Source organism: Spermophilus citellus (assembly GCF_964194105.1).
Source record: "Spermophilus citellus genome assembly, chromosome: 10".
Lineage (NCBI taxonomy): Eukaryota > Metazoa > Chordata > Mammalia > Rodentia > Sciuridae > Spermophilus > Spermophilus citellus.
In genome coordinates, this window is record NC_138197.1 from 6,114,370 (window position 1) to 6,131,798 (window position 17,429).

Consider the following 17,429-nt stretch of genomic DNA (forward strand, 5'->3'; position numbering starts at 1 on the left):
CGCGCGCTGGGTCCGGTGCCTTAAGTCCAGCTCCTCTGGGCTGGTTCAGGTCGAGTTAGAGACCTCAGCGGCCCACTCCCCCGCCCCGGGCTGCAGTAGAGCCCGTCCGGAGCCTTGAGGCAGCGCCTGTCACCTGACTGCGGTGATTTGTTGACGCTACCGGACAGCTATCACCTGCCTCAGGACTGCAGTCCCTAGCGCCACCGTGCGCCCCGTCCTCACACAGTCGGCGCTGAACGCAAAATAAGCGATTTGCCCAGATGTGTAGACAGCTCTGAGCAGCAGAAAAGGGGAAAGGAATTGCCACTTAGAAACCAAGGATAGTGGGCAGAGTGGTCCTGGGTAGTGGACAGAGCGGTCATTAGGGAGTCTTTGGGAGTGGGGACCGTTTTAGGGGCAGGATGAGGGGGCAGGGCCGTCTTTTATAACTGAACTCGGCTTTCCTCACGTCTCTGGCGACTCTTACAAGAAAAATACTTTCAAGCCAGCCCGCCTCGCCTCGTTTTAGGGCAAACTCCCACGGGGCTGTGCGACCTTGGGCGCCCTCTCGCGGGCCCGGTAGCCGAAGGTGCACCAGCCCGCTGTCGCCCCCTCCCACCCCAGGCCCTTGAGGGCTCAGGATCACGGGACGGCGGCAGCCTCGGAGAGATCGGTTAGGGACAAGTCCATCTGAAAGTCCCTGGCGATGTCCTCGCCGGACGACAGACCCCTCTGGGCACCAGAAGGACCTGAGTCTCAGAGCCACCCCTTCCCAATGCAGAGGACGCGAGACGGAGGGTCTGTGTTGCCTAGGGCCCCCTGGCCCTCGGGAGCCACGCCGCAGCTGCCCCGGCTCGGCCCGGGGTGAGCTGACGCCGCGCCCGCAGCGTGACGGACTCACGGGGCGGTTCTGGCGGCACCGGCTGCAGCGGAACCTCCGGTCCTGCAGAGGGCGATGCCCCGGCCCGCCAGGGCACTGGCCTTCTGAGCGTCCAGGCGCCCGCGGTGTTGCGGGGAGTCCCGGAACCCGCGAGCCGGAGCCACCGGGCTCGAGTGTGACTGGTGCGCGGCCGGCGCTTCCCGTGTGGCGACGCGACTGCTGAGCGCTTGGGGGAGGCTGCGCAGTGGCCGCCGCGGAAGCCGCGCGGGGAGCCGAGGTGGGGGGCGGGGACGCGGAGGGCTGCAGCGACCGTGGCTACTTGCTCGGAGGCTGCAGGCTTCGCGGGCGGGCGGGGGCTCGGGATGCGGGGCAGTGCTGGCTGTGTCTGCCGAGGGAGGGGGCGGCGGCATCGGAGGGGCGCAGGGGCTGGGGATGTGGAGGGAGGAAGATGAAAGGTTGGGGGAGGGTGATGATGTTATTGACACGACACAGGCACAAAGGGAGAGGGTGGCGGTCTCAAAGGGGGTGTGAGTGGGGAGTAGCTGACATCGGGAAGTGATGGATGCAGAGATCGACTGGAGGTGGGGCGGGGATGTTGGAAGCTTGGAAACGTCAGAGTTGGAGAGTTGGAGGGGCGAGGTTGGGGGTTTGGAGGAGGGACCGTTGGCAGGATTGGAAGGAAATTGTCAAGGAAAGTGGCTGAATCCTTAGCCTGGCAGGACTGGGGGCGGATTGGAAGGAAAGGGGTACAAATGTGGCTTTTCCCTGGCAGGGCTGGGAGTGAAGCTGTGCAGCTCAGCGCCGGTGTTTGCGACTGTGGGTTGGTGTGTATGGCCTTGGAGGTGAGGGGAGGGCATCGGGACTGACCCATGGTGGGTACCCGGCCTTACTCCACTTCCCTCCCTTAGCCACCATGTTCAACCAGCAGCAGCAGCAGCAGCAGTTCCAGCAGCAGCAGCTGCAGCAGCAGCAATTGCTGCAGCTTCAGCAGCTGCTGCAGCAGCCCCCACCACAGGCCCCCTTGCCCATGGCTGTCAGCAGGTGGGTTTCCCACTTGGGGGATGGAGGCCTCAGCTCTCACCCATGACTTGCAGCACCTCCATTCAGTCCTTTGTCCCAGGGGCATCCTTGTTTTGAGTCCTAGAGCTCATCACCTCTCACCCCCAAGGGGATCCTCCATCTGTATGGGAGGGTGGGCTCAGGAGATGGGGGTCTCAAGGAGGAAGATGGTTCTAACTTTCCCAGTCACCCTCTGACACTCCCTCCAAACACACAGGGGCCTCCCCCAGCAGCAGCCCCAGCAGCAGCTTCTGAGTCTCCAGGGGACCCACTCGGCCTCCTTCCTCAATGGCTCCATGCTCCAGAGAGCTTTGCTTTTGCAGCAGTTACAAGGTATGACTCAGGCCCCTTTGCATCCTGTGTGGACACTGGCTCCCCAGCAAGCCAAGCACTCAGTCTCACCAAATCACAGTGACCCTGAGAGTGCCCTGACTCACAGTTAAGGACACCCAGGCTCCAGGGGTTGAAAGACTCTAAGCTGCTCAGCTGAATGCAGGTCCATCTGCAGACAGACTGAGGAGTGCCCTGGGCCATGACGCTGGCTCTCTGGGCAGTGCTCCACATACCTCACTGACATTCAGATTAGATGCCATCTGGCCAATGAGGAAGCTGAGAAAGTAAGTCCCTTGCCCTAGGTCACATAGCACACCAGCAGTGGCTCAGCTAGACCTCCTAAGCAGTGGGCCTTGAGCATTAAGGCTGTGCCCTTGCCTCAGCGTCCCCATATGGAAAACAGTGTCAGCTCTTCCTTCCAGGCTGCTGCTCCTGATACTACTGATGACCCCAAGGGAAGGTACACCAACAATCCTAATAAAAATACTGAGGCCCAGAAAGGGATCATGTGCCCAAGATGTTCCTGCACAAGAGGCAGGAGCTGACTGGAAGGTCACCTCTCATCAGCTTTGCCAGGGCCTCATGAGTGTGGATAGTCCTGGAAACTGACGCTGACTTCCACATGACAGCTGTGTAGATGAGAACGGAAACCAGACACAAGGACCCCCAGTGTATACACAGATATTCTCACTTTCTCTCTCTCTCTCTCTCTCTCTCTCTCTCTCTCTCTCTCTCACACACACACACACACACACACACACACACACACACACACACATTTTTTTTTCAGTACTGTATTGAACCCAGGCCCTTGCAGGTGCTGGGCGAGAATTCCACCACTAAACTATGTGCCTAACCCTATTTCCCCCTTTTACTTTTGCATATTAAAAGTCACACTTTTCAAAGAGAAAAATAACATGTAAAAAAAAGGGCGGGGAGGTGGGAAAACCGAAATTTGTGGAATTATATAGGACTACTGTGATTGACATAAGTGAGAGGCTGGGTGTTATTTCTTTTTTACTGAATAGAACAGCATGATCTTTAACCATATAATTTGACATTCTCTGCCAAAGCCCTTTTAACAGCTGTATAATATTTCATCGAAGGGACGTGCCCTTGCTTACCTAAGTCTTCTCAGCTGTTCTTTTTTCTATTTTAATAGAAATGTGATGTTTGCGACTTTTTTCTTTGAATAGATTCCCAAAAGTAGAATGACTGAGTTGAGGGGATGGATGTTTTATGGCTTTTGATAAATATTGCCAACTTGCTTTCCTAAAGGACTGGACCAGTTTGCAATGCCATCAGCCACGTATGACAGTGCCGGTCTCACCATGCCCACGGCAACATTGGGTATTATCTGCTTTTTTATATATATATAATACATAATATATAAATGTATACATATACATATAATTTACTAAGTTGGTTGGCAAAACAAAAGAGCTGTGTCATTAACGTTTTAATGTACATTTCCTGGAGTGCTAGTACAGTTGAACATTTTTATATTTATCTGTTAAACATTTGTATTTTTTATTTTTATTTTTTTTGTGGTTGTAGATGGACAGCATGCCTCTATTTTATTTATCTTTGTATGTGGCGCTGAGTATTGAACCCAGTGCCTCACATGTGACAGCCCCTATCCTGACACCGCCCCAGCTGGCACCCCCAAGTGCTTTGCCACTGAGCCCCAGCTCCAGCCCCAATTGCTTTTTGTGATTTGTCCATGTCCTTTCTATCTTTCTTTGAAGGTATTCCATCTTTTGTCCTGTTGTTTTTAAGCATTGGTTGGCTCCTGCATATATGTATGTATGTGTTTGCATTAAGTATATCAATTGAACACTTACAATATACCATGCACACTTATATTTATTGAATTCTATTGAATTTTCATAAAACATTGTGAGGTGATCACTATTTTATAGATAAAGGAACTGAGGCTTAAAGCAGGGGATAGATTTGTTTAAGGACACAGACCTCATACTCTGCGGTCTGGATTTGAACCCAGCTCTTACAGGAGAACTGACACAGGCTTTAACCCCTGTGTTTCCTGTCTGAGCACTGGGACAGAGTTCCACCTCCCTTTCATGCCTCAAACATTTCCCAGGCTCTGTGCCTTCACTGAGGTGCTGAGCTGAGTCAGATAAGGGTCAGCAGGAAGCAGGCAAAAAAATTATGCAGCTGCCCTGGATCAGGGGCTGTGGGAACACAGATGATCTGGGAAGGCCTTTGGGAGAGAGACTTCTGAAGGGAGGGCTGCAGGGTGTGTGGAGTTTATGGAGCCTCTACAGAGGGAATAGCATGTGCCCGGCCCAGAGGCAGGATATCTGAAGGACTGCACAGGGACAAGTGACTGGAATGTCATAGGGACATATGGGGAGAATAGCAAGGAAGGAGATTGGGTGGGGCTGGACCTTACCCAGGGCTTCATTCCTGACCAGCAGGGAGCTGTAGGAGGGTTTGTGCGGGGAGAAGCTGAGATTTAGGCCAGGGATGAAGCAGCTTGGATGCGGCAGTGATGGGGAGGAGAAGCAGATTGGGGAGGTGTGGATAGAGATGATGGGACCTGCTGGTGGCTGGCATGGGTAGGACAGGAGAAAGAGGAATCAGGGGACCCCCAGGATCAGGAGAATCCTGGCCTGACCAGCAGGTGGACGGCAGGGGCCCTCATAGAGATCGTGCAAGTTGTTCCTCCCTTTTACTGTTGGGGAAGATCATAATGACTGCCCTGATGCCTGACAGGTCAGGTGACAGACACGGTAATGGACCATGTGTGGCCCAGTGCCTGGCTCTGGTGGGCCTTTGATGTAAGGCAGCTAGTGGGGCAGAGGGGCCTCATTATTCAGGGACCAGACTCTTGCTGGTTCTCCCTGTGGGCCCTGTGCTGGGTCTCCTATACCTGAGGGGTGCCCTAAAGCATGCCTGAGAATGAGCAGGATTGCTGGGGTGCTCAAGCCACTGACCCTGACCCAGAGGCATGTCGGGGGGGGGGGCAACCTCAACTCCCAGCAGAGAAGGAAACCTGCCCTAAAGCCTCCTTTGCCACAGTGTCTGAGGTAGGATGAGCCTTCTGCTCTACTCTTCCCTCTGGCTGCCCTGGGGCAGGAAGGGTCTCCTGAGAATTATCTGATATTCCCAGAATGCTTTGGGAGCTGACCCATGACCCTCGCCTCTACCACCCAATCATGGTGTGAGCCCTCTTCTCTCTTCCTGCCTGCAGGCAACCTCCGGGGCTACAGCATGGCCACCCCGACTTTGACAGCCCCTATCCTGACACCGCCCCAGCTGGCACCCCCAAATCTGTAGCAGTTCTTCCCCCAGGCCACCCGCCAGTCCCTGCTGGGCCCCCCTCCTGTTGGGGTCCCCATTAATCCCTCCCAGCTCAACCTCTCAGGGCGGATGCCCCAGAAACAGAGCCGGGCCCCCTCCTTCACCAATCACAAGGTGAGTGGTGGCTGGGATGGGGCAGGTCTGGGGTGGGGGTTGGGAGGGCTTGCCCGGGCCTTCAGGTGGGCCACATTCCTCTTTGTGCCTGGGGGTCTTCATCTATGAACTGGGGAGGGGGTCACACTCGCCTAGTGTTTCCCAGATTTCAAATCAAATAGTCCTGTGTCTCTGATGTGATTTTCTTTTTCTTTTGGGTTCTGGGGATTGAACTCAGGGACGCTTAACCACTGAGACACATCCCCAGCCCTTTTTTTGAATTTTGTTTAGAGATAGGGTCTCGCTAAGTTGCTTAGGGTTTTGCTGAGTTGCTGAGGCTGGCTTTGAACTCTGAATCCTCCTGCCTCAGCCTCCTGAGTCCCTAGGATTACAGCGTGTACCACCATGCCCGGTCCCAATGTTTTATATATATAAACACAATACCTTTATTTTATTTATTTATTTATATGTGGTGCTGAGGATCAAACCCAGTGCCTCACATGTGCTAGGCAGGCCCTCCACCACTGAGCTACAGCCCAGCCCCACCAATATGATTTTACCAGTATTATACTAGCATTATATTTACTTATTTACTTAACATTTCTCTTTAAGCAGCACTGCCTAGTGGAAATAAAATATGATATTTAATATATTATATGTGTGATTTAAAGTCTTCTGGTAACCACATTAAAAAGACCAAAAACAAGAGAAATTAATTTTACTGATATATTTTATTTATCTCAGCATATGAAAAATATTATCATTTCAACCTGTGATTAATGTAAAAAGTGAATTGGGAACAGGTTCATTGGCACACACCTGTAATCCCAGTGGCTCAGGAGGAGCACAAGTTCAAAGCCAGCCTCAGCAATTTATCAAGGCCCTAAATAACTCAAAGATACCCTGTCTCTAAATAACATACAAAATAGGGCTGGGGATGTGGCTCAGTGGTTGAGTGCCCTGAGTTAAAAAAAAAAAAAAAAAAGAGTGAGGCCTGGGAATGTAAGTCAGTTACTTGGTAAAGGTCTTGCATGGCACATGCAGAATCCTGGGTTCCAACCTCAGGACCAAGAAAATACCCAAAACTCCAAACTGCACTCAGGAGCAGTGTGTGGGCAAGGAACCACCAGGAAGCTCAGGGACAGGATGCTTTGGGAGGAGGTGGTTCCTTGTGCAAGTCTCAGCCTTTGTGAGTTTATCAGGGAAAGGGTGAATAAGAACCTTTAGATTGTGCTACCCCAGGTGCGTTTACCTTTCTTTTTCCTCTTGGTATTTGGTACTGGGGATTGAAGCCAGGGCCTCATGCACACTAGGCAAGTGCTTTACCACTGAACTGTATCGCCAGCTTCTCTTTTTCTTCTATGTATGGCAATTAATTTAGACAGTTTAAAATTTTGTAGGCAGTTCCCTCTTAAAATAAAAGTAGCATTTATTCATTTGGCTTTTTGCAGTGCTGGGGATGGAGTCCAAGGCCTGGCACATGCTAGGTCCACACTCTACTTCTGAACCACTTGTGGGAAAACTATGGTTCAGAGCTGGGGTGGGTGAGACAGGCCTAGGATAAGGCCCATGAGCCCCAGATGGGGAGCTTGTTGTGCAGGGTAAGAGCTGGGTAGTTTCTGAGGGGCCCAGAATAGGTAGTTTGGGGGATGCAATGATGTGGGGTTCAGTTGTGTTTCCTGCTCAGCCTTGTATAGTGGACTTAGCAGGAGGAATTTAGAGGCTGCAACAGGTTCTGGAAGCCTTTCCCAGGTGCCCAGGAACCAACTGGGCCTTGGTGAGTAGTGCACATGTGGCCTCTGGCCTGACCTCTTGCAGATCTCGGGGGCTGGTGGAGAGACTTAATGCAAATAATGCTCCAACCAGTTACGATTGGAAAATGCCTCAGAAGGGAAGCTGAAGGCCTGGTGGCCTGAACGAGGGGTCTGGACCTAGTCTGGAGTCAGGAAGATTTCCTCTAAGAAATGCCTTTGAGGCTCAGGCAAAGGTGTGGGGCAGGAAGAGGCCCAGTACTTGACCAGAGACAGGGCCAGCGTGGACACACAGAGAGGGCCAAGGGAGAGAGGAGACACTGAGGCCAGAGGGTCCTGTGGGGCTGCTCTTGGACAGCTGGGTGGTAGGTGTCAGAAATGGTTTCTAAAAGGAAGCAGGATTCCTCTGCTCAGACGATGCCTGAGGAAGACAGGTCAGACCCCCCAGAGGGGTCTGAGGAAGCCAGAGAGTTCCAACTGGACACAGCTGAAGGTGAGGGAGGGAGGCTGCTGGCCCTTCAGAGGGGGCGTGGGTTGGGGCAGTGGGAGCAAGGTCAGTGTAAGGGAGGCAGATGTGGGAGGCAGGGATTCTTGGAGGGGAGAGCCCGGGCCCACCTGGAACTCACACGAATTCTGCCTGATCTCTCTCTCCTTGCCCGCCTCTGTTTCAGACCAGGGGCTATGCCCCTGCCCAGAGGCCATCACTAGCGAAAAACACACTCGAGCACCTGAGCCTAAGCCCTGTGAGGCCTCAGAGCCACCAGCCAAGAGGACCAAGAGGTAACTGATGTTGGCAGCGCCCCGGGCCCAGGTGCCCTGCGCTCATTCCTGCAAAGATAGTGGGTGCGCCCTTCAGTGGAGTTGGAGCAAGGAGGGGCTTTGGCCTGTGGTTTGGAGGGAGGTGAGACTTATTTCTGCTCCTCCCTGGGGAGGCTTCAGGTCAGACCCTGGTGTTTCACTGAGGCTGAGCCACCTGGAAGCCTGAGTGGTGGCAGGTTGGAGAGGTGAACATGCGCCCCTGGGACCTTAGAGAGTAGGTGTTTACAAGGCTGTTTAGATGCTTGTGAGCAAGCTGTGGAAGAGAACAGTCTTCTCCAATTTATTTAGGGGAAACTGAGGTCTAGGGCTGGGGACGTGGCTCAGTGGTAGGGTGCTTGCCTAGCATGCATGAGGCCCCGGTTCAATCCCCAGCACCACAAAAAGAAAAAAACAAAAGAAGGAAACTGAGGCCCAGATAAGCCAAGGAGCTGTCCAAAGCCCTCACTTTCAAGTGGAAGAACTAAAGTTGGAATTGGGTCTTGGTCTTACTGGAGACCTCTGCAACCTCTTGAAAGACATGACTTTGATCTTTTGATCCAAAGCTCAGAGGAGCCCACAGAGAATGGGCCTCCAGTGTAGCCACGGACCCGGATGACAGCACTGAAGCAGACGCAAACCCCTGGGTTGCTGCCTGAGCCACTGGAGGCCCGAGGGAAGCCACGATTCCAGCCTCAAGTACAGCCACAGACTCAGCCACAGATGCCGCCAGCGGACACCCAGGTGCAGCCAAAACTGCACAAACAGGCACAAACTCAGACCTGCCCCGAGCACTTAGGGCTGGAGCAGAATCAGGGGAAACCACAGGCCCGTTCGCAGCCCCCAGAGCAGGTGCAGCCGCAGCGGCAGAAGCAGGCCCAGACACAGATGCAGCCACAGTGCCACACGCAGGCACAGGCCCTGAAGCAGCTGTCAGAGCAGCCGCAGGAGCAGCCTTCCACTCAGGTGCCAGTGCAGACCCAGGGTCAGCCGCAGGCCCAGCCACCGGGGTATGTGCCAACGCCCGAGCCAACGCCAGCTCCGGCTCATGCCATTGTGCTGGAGGCACAGGCGCCCGACACAGTGGAGGCTGGGGGAGGTGAGTGAGGTGGCTCCCAGCCCTGCTGGTGCTGGCACGGCTCTGTCCAGGCCCTTCTTTTTTCCCTGGCACTGTCCAGCCGCCACGGGTGCTGCCAGAGCCTGATGGCTGGGCCTGGAACCCAGGATTTCAAGGTCCTGGCTGTGGGCAGAGAAGGCAGAGGGACCCTGAAAAAAGGTGCACACCTTTCATTTCAGGCACAGAGGTGGCCTCTCTGGAGCCAGTGGATACCCAGATCAGCGTGGGAGCGAGCCAGGAGGAGCCAGCCAGCGGCCTGGATGTGGGAGAATGTGAAAAAAGAGCCAGGGAGATGCTGGGGGTGGGTAGAGTAGAAATGTGGCAGCACCAGAGCCCCAGAGGGCAATGGCGGAATGGCACCCCTGCCTGGTCCACCTCAGGGTCTCTGTGCATGTCCCGCATGTGCAGGGACAGCAGCCCTGCCTGGCTGCGCGGGCAGCACACGGGGGTGGGGGGTGAGGGGGGTGGGTTTGTCTGCCATGAACACCCCACCCCACCCCCGCCACCACTGTTAGTTGCCTGCACAGCCTCCGCTCCAAAGGCCTCTAGGTGCTTTTGGTGACAAGAGTCCCTTCCAGTGAGCCCATCCCCAAACTAGAGCCCTCAGTCTCCTCTCATAGGGGACATCGTCACCCACGTGGTAGCTTCCCTGTGGGGCTTGGCTCACAGCTCACAGTGGAGCTGCGGTCAGGCCCCTTCCCTTTTCGGGTCTCAGTTTCCCCACCCGTCCTGCACAAGGTGGTGCGGGTGGGCTTTGGAGTTGGGCAGGCCCGGGCTCCAATCCTGGCCACAGGACATCCTAACATTGTGAGCTCCCGTCCTCACCTGCCAGCCCAGAGTCCCACTGTCTGAGACTCTAGGGACGATGCTCATAGGCGGTTAGCCCTGGGGCCGGCTTGCCCTAGGCACCCAGATAGTGGAAGCTCTGCTCCTGCTCCTGCTGTAGATGTGGGGTGCCGGGGGCTCCCTGAAGGTCACCATCCTACAGAGCAGCAACAGCTGGGCATTTAGCACTGTGTCCCTCACGCCTGTGTCCCGTCCCAGTGACTGCACCTCCGCCAGCCCTGCGGCCCCCGCGCCCTCCAGGCAGGCTCTCCAGTTCTTCTGCTACATCTGCAAGGCCAGCTGCACCAGCCAGCAGGTGCTCAGAGCCGGGCCCGTGGGAAGGGCGGTGGGCAGGAAGGGTGGGGGTCTCCATGGCTTGCACAGACTGCCCTTTCCACCGCTGCCGCAGGGTGAGCACTGGGCTCACCAGCCCTGCCCCGGGCAGCTGGGCCTCCATTGGTCCGAATTTGCTGACCAGCCAGGAGGGTGGGATTGTAGTCAGGCAGACCGGGTTCCAATCAGCCCTGCACAGCTGGGAGGGCCTCAGCACGCAAGCTCCACTCCTGCTCCTGGTTCCTCTGGCAGCAGACGAGGAAACATACAGGGCCCACCTTGCTGGGGCTTCTGGGGATTCAGTGACTTGTCATTGAAGTCCTGAATCCTGGGCAAGTGAGTGTGGCATCAATAATAGCAGCCTTGGCCGCACATCATGGCATGCACCTGTTGTCCCAGCAACTCGGGAGGCCAAGGCCGGAAAACCAGGAGTTCAAGGCCTTTCTGGGCACAGTAGACCCCGTATCAAAAAAATATGAACATAAAAAATAGTAGGCTTATACCTATGTTGCTGCTACTCTTGCTGTTGTCACTTCTTACTCGGTGCCTCCCCAGGGCAGAGCACGGACACCTGTGTTAATCAGAGAGCTCTCTTTGAGACCCTTTCTTCTAGGGCGTAAACCTGGCTTGTGTGTATACTCGTTCTCTGCTCAGTTTAGTGTCCCTGCTCTGGCCCGCAGGGCTGTTTTGTAAAAGAAATGACCTCACTGAGATGGCAGGCTGGCCGTGAAGTCAGTCCCCTTTGGCCTGCCCTTGCCCATGTTCTGGGGCCCACCCCCCCATGCCCATGCCTGGCTCCTTCATGCTACAGGAATTCCAGGACCACCTGTCGGAGGCTCAGCACCAGCAGCGGCTTGGGGAGATCCAGCACATGAGCCAAGCCTGTCTCCTGTCCCTGCTTGCCCATGCCCCGGGACGCCCTGGAGAGAGAAGAGGAGTGAGTGGGAGAAGGCCTACCTCCTTCCAAGAGCCTATCTGTGTTTACCTCTTAAAAAGTAAAAAGTAGAATCATCTTGAATGAGGTAGTGCTGGGGGGTGGGCAGTCTCACAGGCCCAGCCCTAAATCTGTCCTCTGCAAAATCTGCCTTTGGGTTAAGCATTGTCCTTCCCCAGAGGCTCCTTTAACTCAATGACCTTGGACCTTAGTTTTCCCCACCTGAAAAATGGCCCCATGAGGGTTGGGTTCAGGAATTCTTGACAATCTCTTAAGGTTTCATCCAGTCAGGAACAGTGTGACCAACCATGTAGAAGGGAGGTGAGTTGTGGCACAGAGCCCTGCCCCTCTGGCCTGTGTGACCTCAACTGTGGGCATCCAGTGGTAAGGATGAGGTCATCTTGTGGCCTGACACGAGGGTTTCCTGTGTCCCCCTCTCATCATGAGGTCAGAAATATCCCCCCTCCTGGCTCTGGGACTAGTGCTTGGGGTGAGAAGGGCTGGGGGAAGCTGCAGGAGCTGTCAGGACCCAGCAGCCATCACAGACCTGCAGGGGCTGGCAGGTGTCATCCGAGAAGCAGGACTTTTAGCTTGGGCCACTGCAGGACATGGGCTCTGTCTACGGGACAGCTGCCTCTCAGCTCAAGTTCTCCTAGTTTTTCAGGAGAATCTAGAAACCCAGATGGCGTGTGACACCACCCCATTTCAAAATGTTAACTGCTCATTCAGAATTCAAACAAACCCGAGAGGCCCCGGGGGACCCTTTTACAGGCCAGACAGTGACCTTCAGTCAGAGGTCAGGGGTTCTGTGGTAGAGTGTACCCAGGTTGCAGCTCGAACCTCCCCAGGCTGGAACGAGGGACAAGAAGGGCTCTTGATTGGCCCCTGCTTTCATTCCTCATGTGACCAGAAGCTAGGTGGCTGTCCCTTCACAGGCAGCTCATGTCTCTGTTAGCGGGTTCTCCCTGAGAAGCACTTTCTTCCGTGGTTTTATCTGTAGGTGAATAATGACAAGCACAGGAGAAGGGAGCTCACAGAGGTGTTCTTTGCAGTTAATGTAATGGTGAAAGAATGGAACTGGGAACCACCAAACATCCAAGCTGGGGCTGGGCTAGACCAGCGGCGGCCTCCCACTAATAGGAAGGTCTGCGGGGAGCTTGCGGTAACCTGAAACGTGTCAGATTAAAATTGCATATGCAGGACAGGCTACGGAAGGAGGATCCAGGGGACACTATTTTATAGAGAAGCTCCGTCTCCTGTAGGCGCCAGACTACCCACTGCCCCAGCTTCTTTGCACAGTGACCTGGCAAAAGGCAGCACCTGTGTCCGCAGGAGCCGAGCCGTCTCCCTGTTTTCTTTTTTCTCTTGGTACCAGGGATTGAACCAGGGGGCCTCCCACTGAGGCCCAGCCCCAGCCCCAGCCCCTTTTATTTTTGGGACAGGGTCTCACCAAGTTTCCCAGGCTGGCCTCACACTTGTGATCTTCCTGCCTCGGCCTCCCAAATTGCTGGCATCACAGGCGTGACCATCGCACCTGGCTTCAGTTAACATTTTGAAAATACAAGAACACACACACAGAGACACGTGCACACACAAGAAGATAAAAATCTCCCATAATCCCATCGCCCAGAGGTAAACATTGTCTCTTGGCCCACCTCCTCCCATGATCCTATCTGTGTTTACCTCTTAAAAAGTAGAAAGTAGAATCATCCTGCAGGAGGTAGTGAACAGTTTTTGTGCCTCTAAATAGCCCTCTGCCTCACAGTCTGACCACGACTTCACATGACTTCATCAGTGGATGTTGGGCTAGGTTCTTACATCCCCCAAAACTGATGTAAATCTGCTTATTTTGTAGAGCCCTTAATTTCACTAACTTGGAACACTTGTGGGTTTTTTTTTTTTTTGGTGGTGCGAGCCATTGACTCTAGGGCCTAGCCCTGGCCCTCCCCACTCTTCCCTTGGGTTTGAAGCAGGGCTAAGGACACCCTGCCACTGAGCCACACCCCAGCCCCTGAGTTGCATCACATCCATGAGCGCTTGGGAGAGCTGGTGTCTTTCCCACCAGAACATAGTGTCACACTGTGCTTGTTTGGATTGTCACCAGAGAGCCTCCACCGAGACGCTGGTGCAACACCTGCCAGGTCTACTACACGGGGGACCTGATCCAGCACCGCAGGACGCAGGACCACAAGGTAGAAGGGCTGCATGCCTCGAAGGCATCACCTCTCCTCAGCGAGGCTGGGGAGGGGAGCCAGGATGCCAGCAGAGAGTTAGTGTCTGTCTCCATGTGTCTGTCCGTCAGCGTGGCTTCTGACAAGCTTACCATGCTTCCTCTTTGGGCTCCAGGTTCCCCATCTGTCCAGTGTGGGTATGGCACCAGCTTACCCTGCCATTCCTCCATGGGCATAGGGGTCCTCTGGCGGCTCCCTTGTGTCCTGTCTCTGACCTCCTCCATTGCCACCTGCCATCCCATCTCAGTGCTCACCACACAGGGGAAAGATGTGGTTTTGTGTGTTCCAGGGCAGGGGCAGAGCCTTGCTGGCTTTTTATAGATGTGGTAGGTCTTACTTTTATGGATGATAGGTGAAGCCGTACTGGGCACTGCCTGGTCACTAGTCAGGGGCTTGCACGTGGGGACACTGCCTACCCCACATGGCTTGCTCTTCTTTCCCCAGATCGCCAAACAGTCTTTGCGACCCTTTTGCACCATTTGCAACCACTACTTTAAGACTCCGCACAAGTTTGTAGAGCATGTGAAGTCCCAGGGGCACAAGGACAAGGCCAAGGAGGTAATCACACCCATCCCAGAGGACATGGGCCCAGCGAGGTACAGAGCCTTGGCCAAGGCCATACAGCAGGTTGAGGTTTATCCCAGCCTAATCCATAGCAGTCCCAGAGGGATTCACTGAGGGGTGTGTGGCATTGTGGCTGCCCAGAACTGACCTGAGCCCCTCACCTACTCCCCTGGGCAGCTGAAGACGCTTGAGAAGGAGATAGCTGGCCAAGACGAGGACCACTTCATCACGGTGGATGCCGTGAGTTGTTTTGAGGGTGATGAAGAAGAGGAGGATGAGGATGAAGAAGAAGAAGAAGAAGAGATTGAGGTTGAGGAGGAATTCTGCAAGCAGGTGCTTAGGGTGGGCTGTGGGAGTCAGTTAGGGGGTCCTCGCTCCAACCTTGGGGGCCTGGTAGTGGGCTGGCATTTGTAGAAACTAATGAATGTCAAGTTGTTTTTTTGTATGTGTGGCAGGGGAAGATACTGGGCTTGAATCCAGGAGCACTTTACCACTGACCTACATTCCCAACCCTTTTTATTTTGAGACAGGGTCTCACTAAGTTGCCCAGGCTGGCCTTGAACTTGGGATCGTCCTGCCTCAGCCTCCCAAGTCTCTGGGATCATGGGCTTGTTCCACCATACCTGGCCACAATTTATTATGAACCCTATTATCCGTATCTGCCCATATGCATCAGGCAAACTGTTGAGTGGCAGGTGGAGCGTGCAGGGCTCTGGGAGGCTGGCCGAGATTCTAGCCTGTGTGGAGGAAGGGAAAGGGTGGGACAGAGTCGGGAAAGGCAGAGGCAGCAGCTAGGTAGTGGGCAGGACTCAGTGTAAGGTGACAGTGATGACGTTAGCAGCTGACATTTCTCGAGCACTTCCTGTTTGCCGCGCTGGGCAGGCACCATGCTCTGTCCTGGCATTTCATCTTATTGGATGACATGAAGCGGGTCTCTGCAGCCCCAGCCTTTGCTGACCCAGTTCTGCTGCCTCCCAGGAGAATCAGATTCATTGCAGAATCTTGCAAAGAATTGGATTCGTCCCAGTTTAACAGATGTTTCCGGTCCCCTCTTCTGAGCTGGGCTCTGGTGCTGGACACAGGGACAGGTGAGGACCACGGCCTGGTCCTTGCCTGGTTGCCCCCCTTACAGTCCAGGGTGGTCCCCGGAAAGGCACAGCAGAGGGGTTGGTTGTCACTCCTGGCACTCTTTGCCTGGTGAGTGGGCGGGCGCTGCAGACACAGGGACCCACGGGGCCAGAGACAATGGCCTCTTATGAGAGGGGCTCAGGTCTAGTAGGTGAGATGCAGGTCCTTGAACCCCATCCGAAACCCACCTCAGGACCGAGGTCACTGTGGTTTTGGACAGGAACTCGGGAAGCTGGCGGGGCTCACAGGTGAGTTTGGACTCTGACTTGAGCTCCCAGGGTTCGCCACCCCACCCCTCCACAAACCAGCAAGTGTATGTCTCCAGGGCCTCAGTGTCCTCTAATGTGAAATGGGTGCAACTGTAGAGGGCTGTCATGGGGTTGCAGTGAAGTGACACGTTGTGTTGAGCAGACTTGGTGTGGATTACGCCAAAACAGGAGCAGGGGGACTGCCTGGAGGAGGGGACCGACTGAGTGGAGGCTAGAAAACACAAACCAGAAGGGCCTCTGGGAGCAAGAGGAGCACATGAAGGCCCAGCAGATGCCACCCACAACAGCCTGGAAGTCCAGGGGATGTTGTATTTGAGGACATGGGTGTGCTCCAGGCTACCGACCTGTCTGGGAGGGGTCTCAGTGAGTCAAATTCAAGGTACATGCTTGCATGTCTCCAGGTGAGGTCCAGAGATATATCCATAGAGGAGTGGAAGGGCTCGGAGACCTACAACCCCAACACTGCATACGGTAAGAGCCCGGCCCTGGGCCTGCACGCGGGGGATGCTGGGGCTCGGCCTCCAGGCACCCCCAGATGCCAGCCCAGACGCTCTGGCCAGACAGCCTATGCCCCGTTTTTTCTTGGCTCTTCTACTCCTGCCTAGAAGGTGGGGAGCAAATGGGCCCCTAGGGAGGGCGGACACCTGGCTGGTTCCAGGGACGTGTGTGGACCCTGCTGTCTGTCCCTCAGGCATGGACTTCCTGGTGCCTGTGATGGGCTACGTGTGCCGCATCTGCCACAAGTTCTACCACAGCAACTCGGGCGCACAGCTCTCCCACTGCAAGTCCTTGGCCCACTTTGAGAACCTGCAGGTGAGCTGAACATCCTCCCACCCTGCCCTGCCCAGGGCCCCAGCCTCTGACCAAGCTGATGGGGATGGTCAGTGGCCACTTCTCTTATGTTTAGCCTCAGCCCCAGGCACACTCCCACAACTAGAAGGAAATCCAAGCTGGTATGGGGCTTGGCTCTTTCTATTATGGTTCTGGGGGCTGCTGAGGGCCAGGCTATTAACTTCAGAGCCCTGGCCCAGAGAGGCTGACAGTATTACATAGGGTCACACAGCAGTGATGCTGTCTTGCCTGGGGCTGGGGAAGGAATTGCTGGCTGGGAGCACCCCAGATAGGCAGGGAGCCCTGACTTCTCTGGCATCCTCTGTATCCAGAAATACAAGGCAGCCAAGAACCCCAGCCCCACCTCCCAGCCCGTGAGCCGTCGGTGCGCCATCAATGCCAGGAATGCTTTGACTGCACTGTTCACCTCCCATGGCAGTAGCGGCCGCCCACCCAGCCAGCCCAGAACCCAGGACGTGGCCAAAACCATCAGCAAGGTGACAGCTCAACCCCCCAACACTCCACCCCCTCCCCGACGCTCAACTCGCCTCAAAACCTGAGCCTAGACCCTTCTGGGTCCCTATCTACTAATGCTTTCTAGGAGTGTATATGAATAACTTTGACGTGGTTGGTGTTTTTTTACTCAAAATCCAATAAAAGAAGGTCATTTTGGTGATGCAGTTCCCACCAGCACTTCTGTCTGGTGACCAGGGGAAGGGGGCACCCCGGCTAGGCCGTTAACCAGGGCCCAGCCTCTCTGGGGACCATGTCGGGGCAGAACGGGGAGACCAATGACAGGCTCCCTGAAAACCAGGGACTCACAAGGCATTGACCTCTCTAAGCCTGTCTCCCTCTTAATAATGTTATCAGGGTTAGGATAAACTTCACTGTCACCCTAGAAGGTGGTCTTGTGGCTACTTCCAAATTACAGATGAAGAAACTGAGGCCTAGCAAGGTCAAGTGACTTGCCAAAGGTCACA

At 54.9% G+C, this 17,429-nt stretch overlaps 1 protein-coding gene across 1 annotated transcript; it reads left to right on the forward strand.

Moving 5' to 3' along the window:
* The first annotated feature begins 827 nt into the window (after positions 1-827).
* On the forward strand, positions 828-17,040 carry LOC308657676 (cip1-interacting zinc finger protein-like). Its single transcript, XM_081309593.1, is given in 21 exon segments — positions 828-843; positions 1,632-1,675; positions 1,768-1,900; positions 2,136-2,251; positions 3,530-3,601; positions 5,469-5,551; positions 5,555-5,692; positions 7,822-7,915; positions 8,094-8,202; positions 8,784-8,817; positions 8,821-9,316; positions 9,514-9,635; positions 10,281-10,475; positions 11,304-11,390; positions 11,392-11,429; positions 13,531-13,618; positions 14,102-14,215; positions 14,399-14,554; positions 16,020-16,089; positions 16,310-16,431; positions 16,782-17,040. Coding segments are annotated over 19 exon segments (2,490 nt in total). The 5' UTR covers positions 828-843; positions 1,632-1,675; positions 1,768-1,772; the 3' UTR covers positions 17,010-17,040.
* Positions 17,041-17,429: the final 389 nt, after the last annotated feature.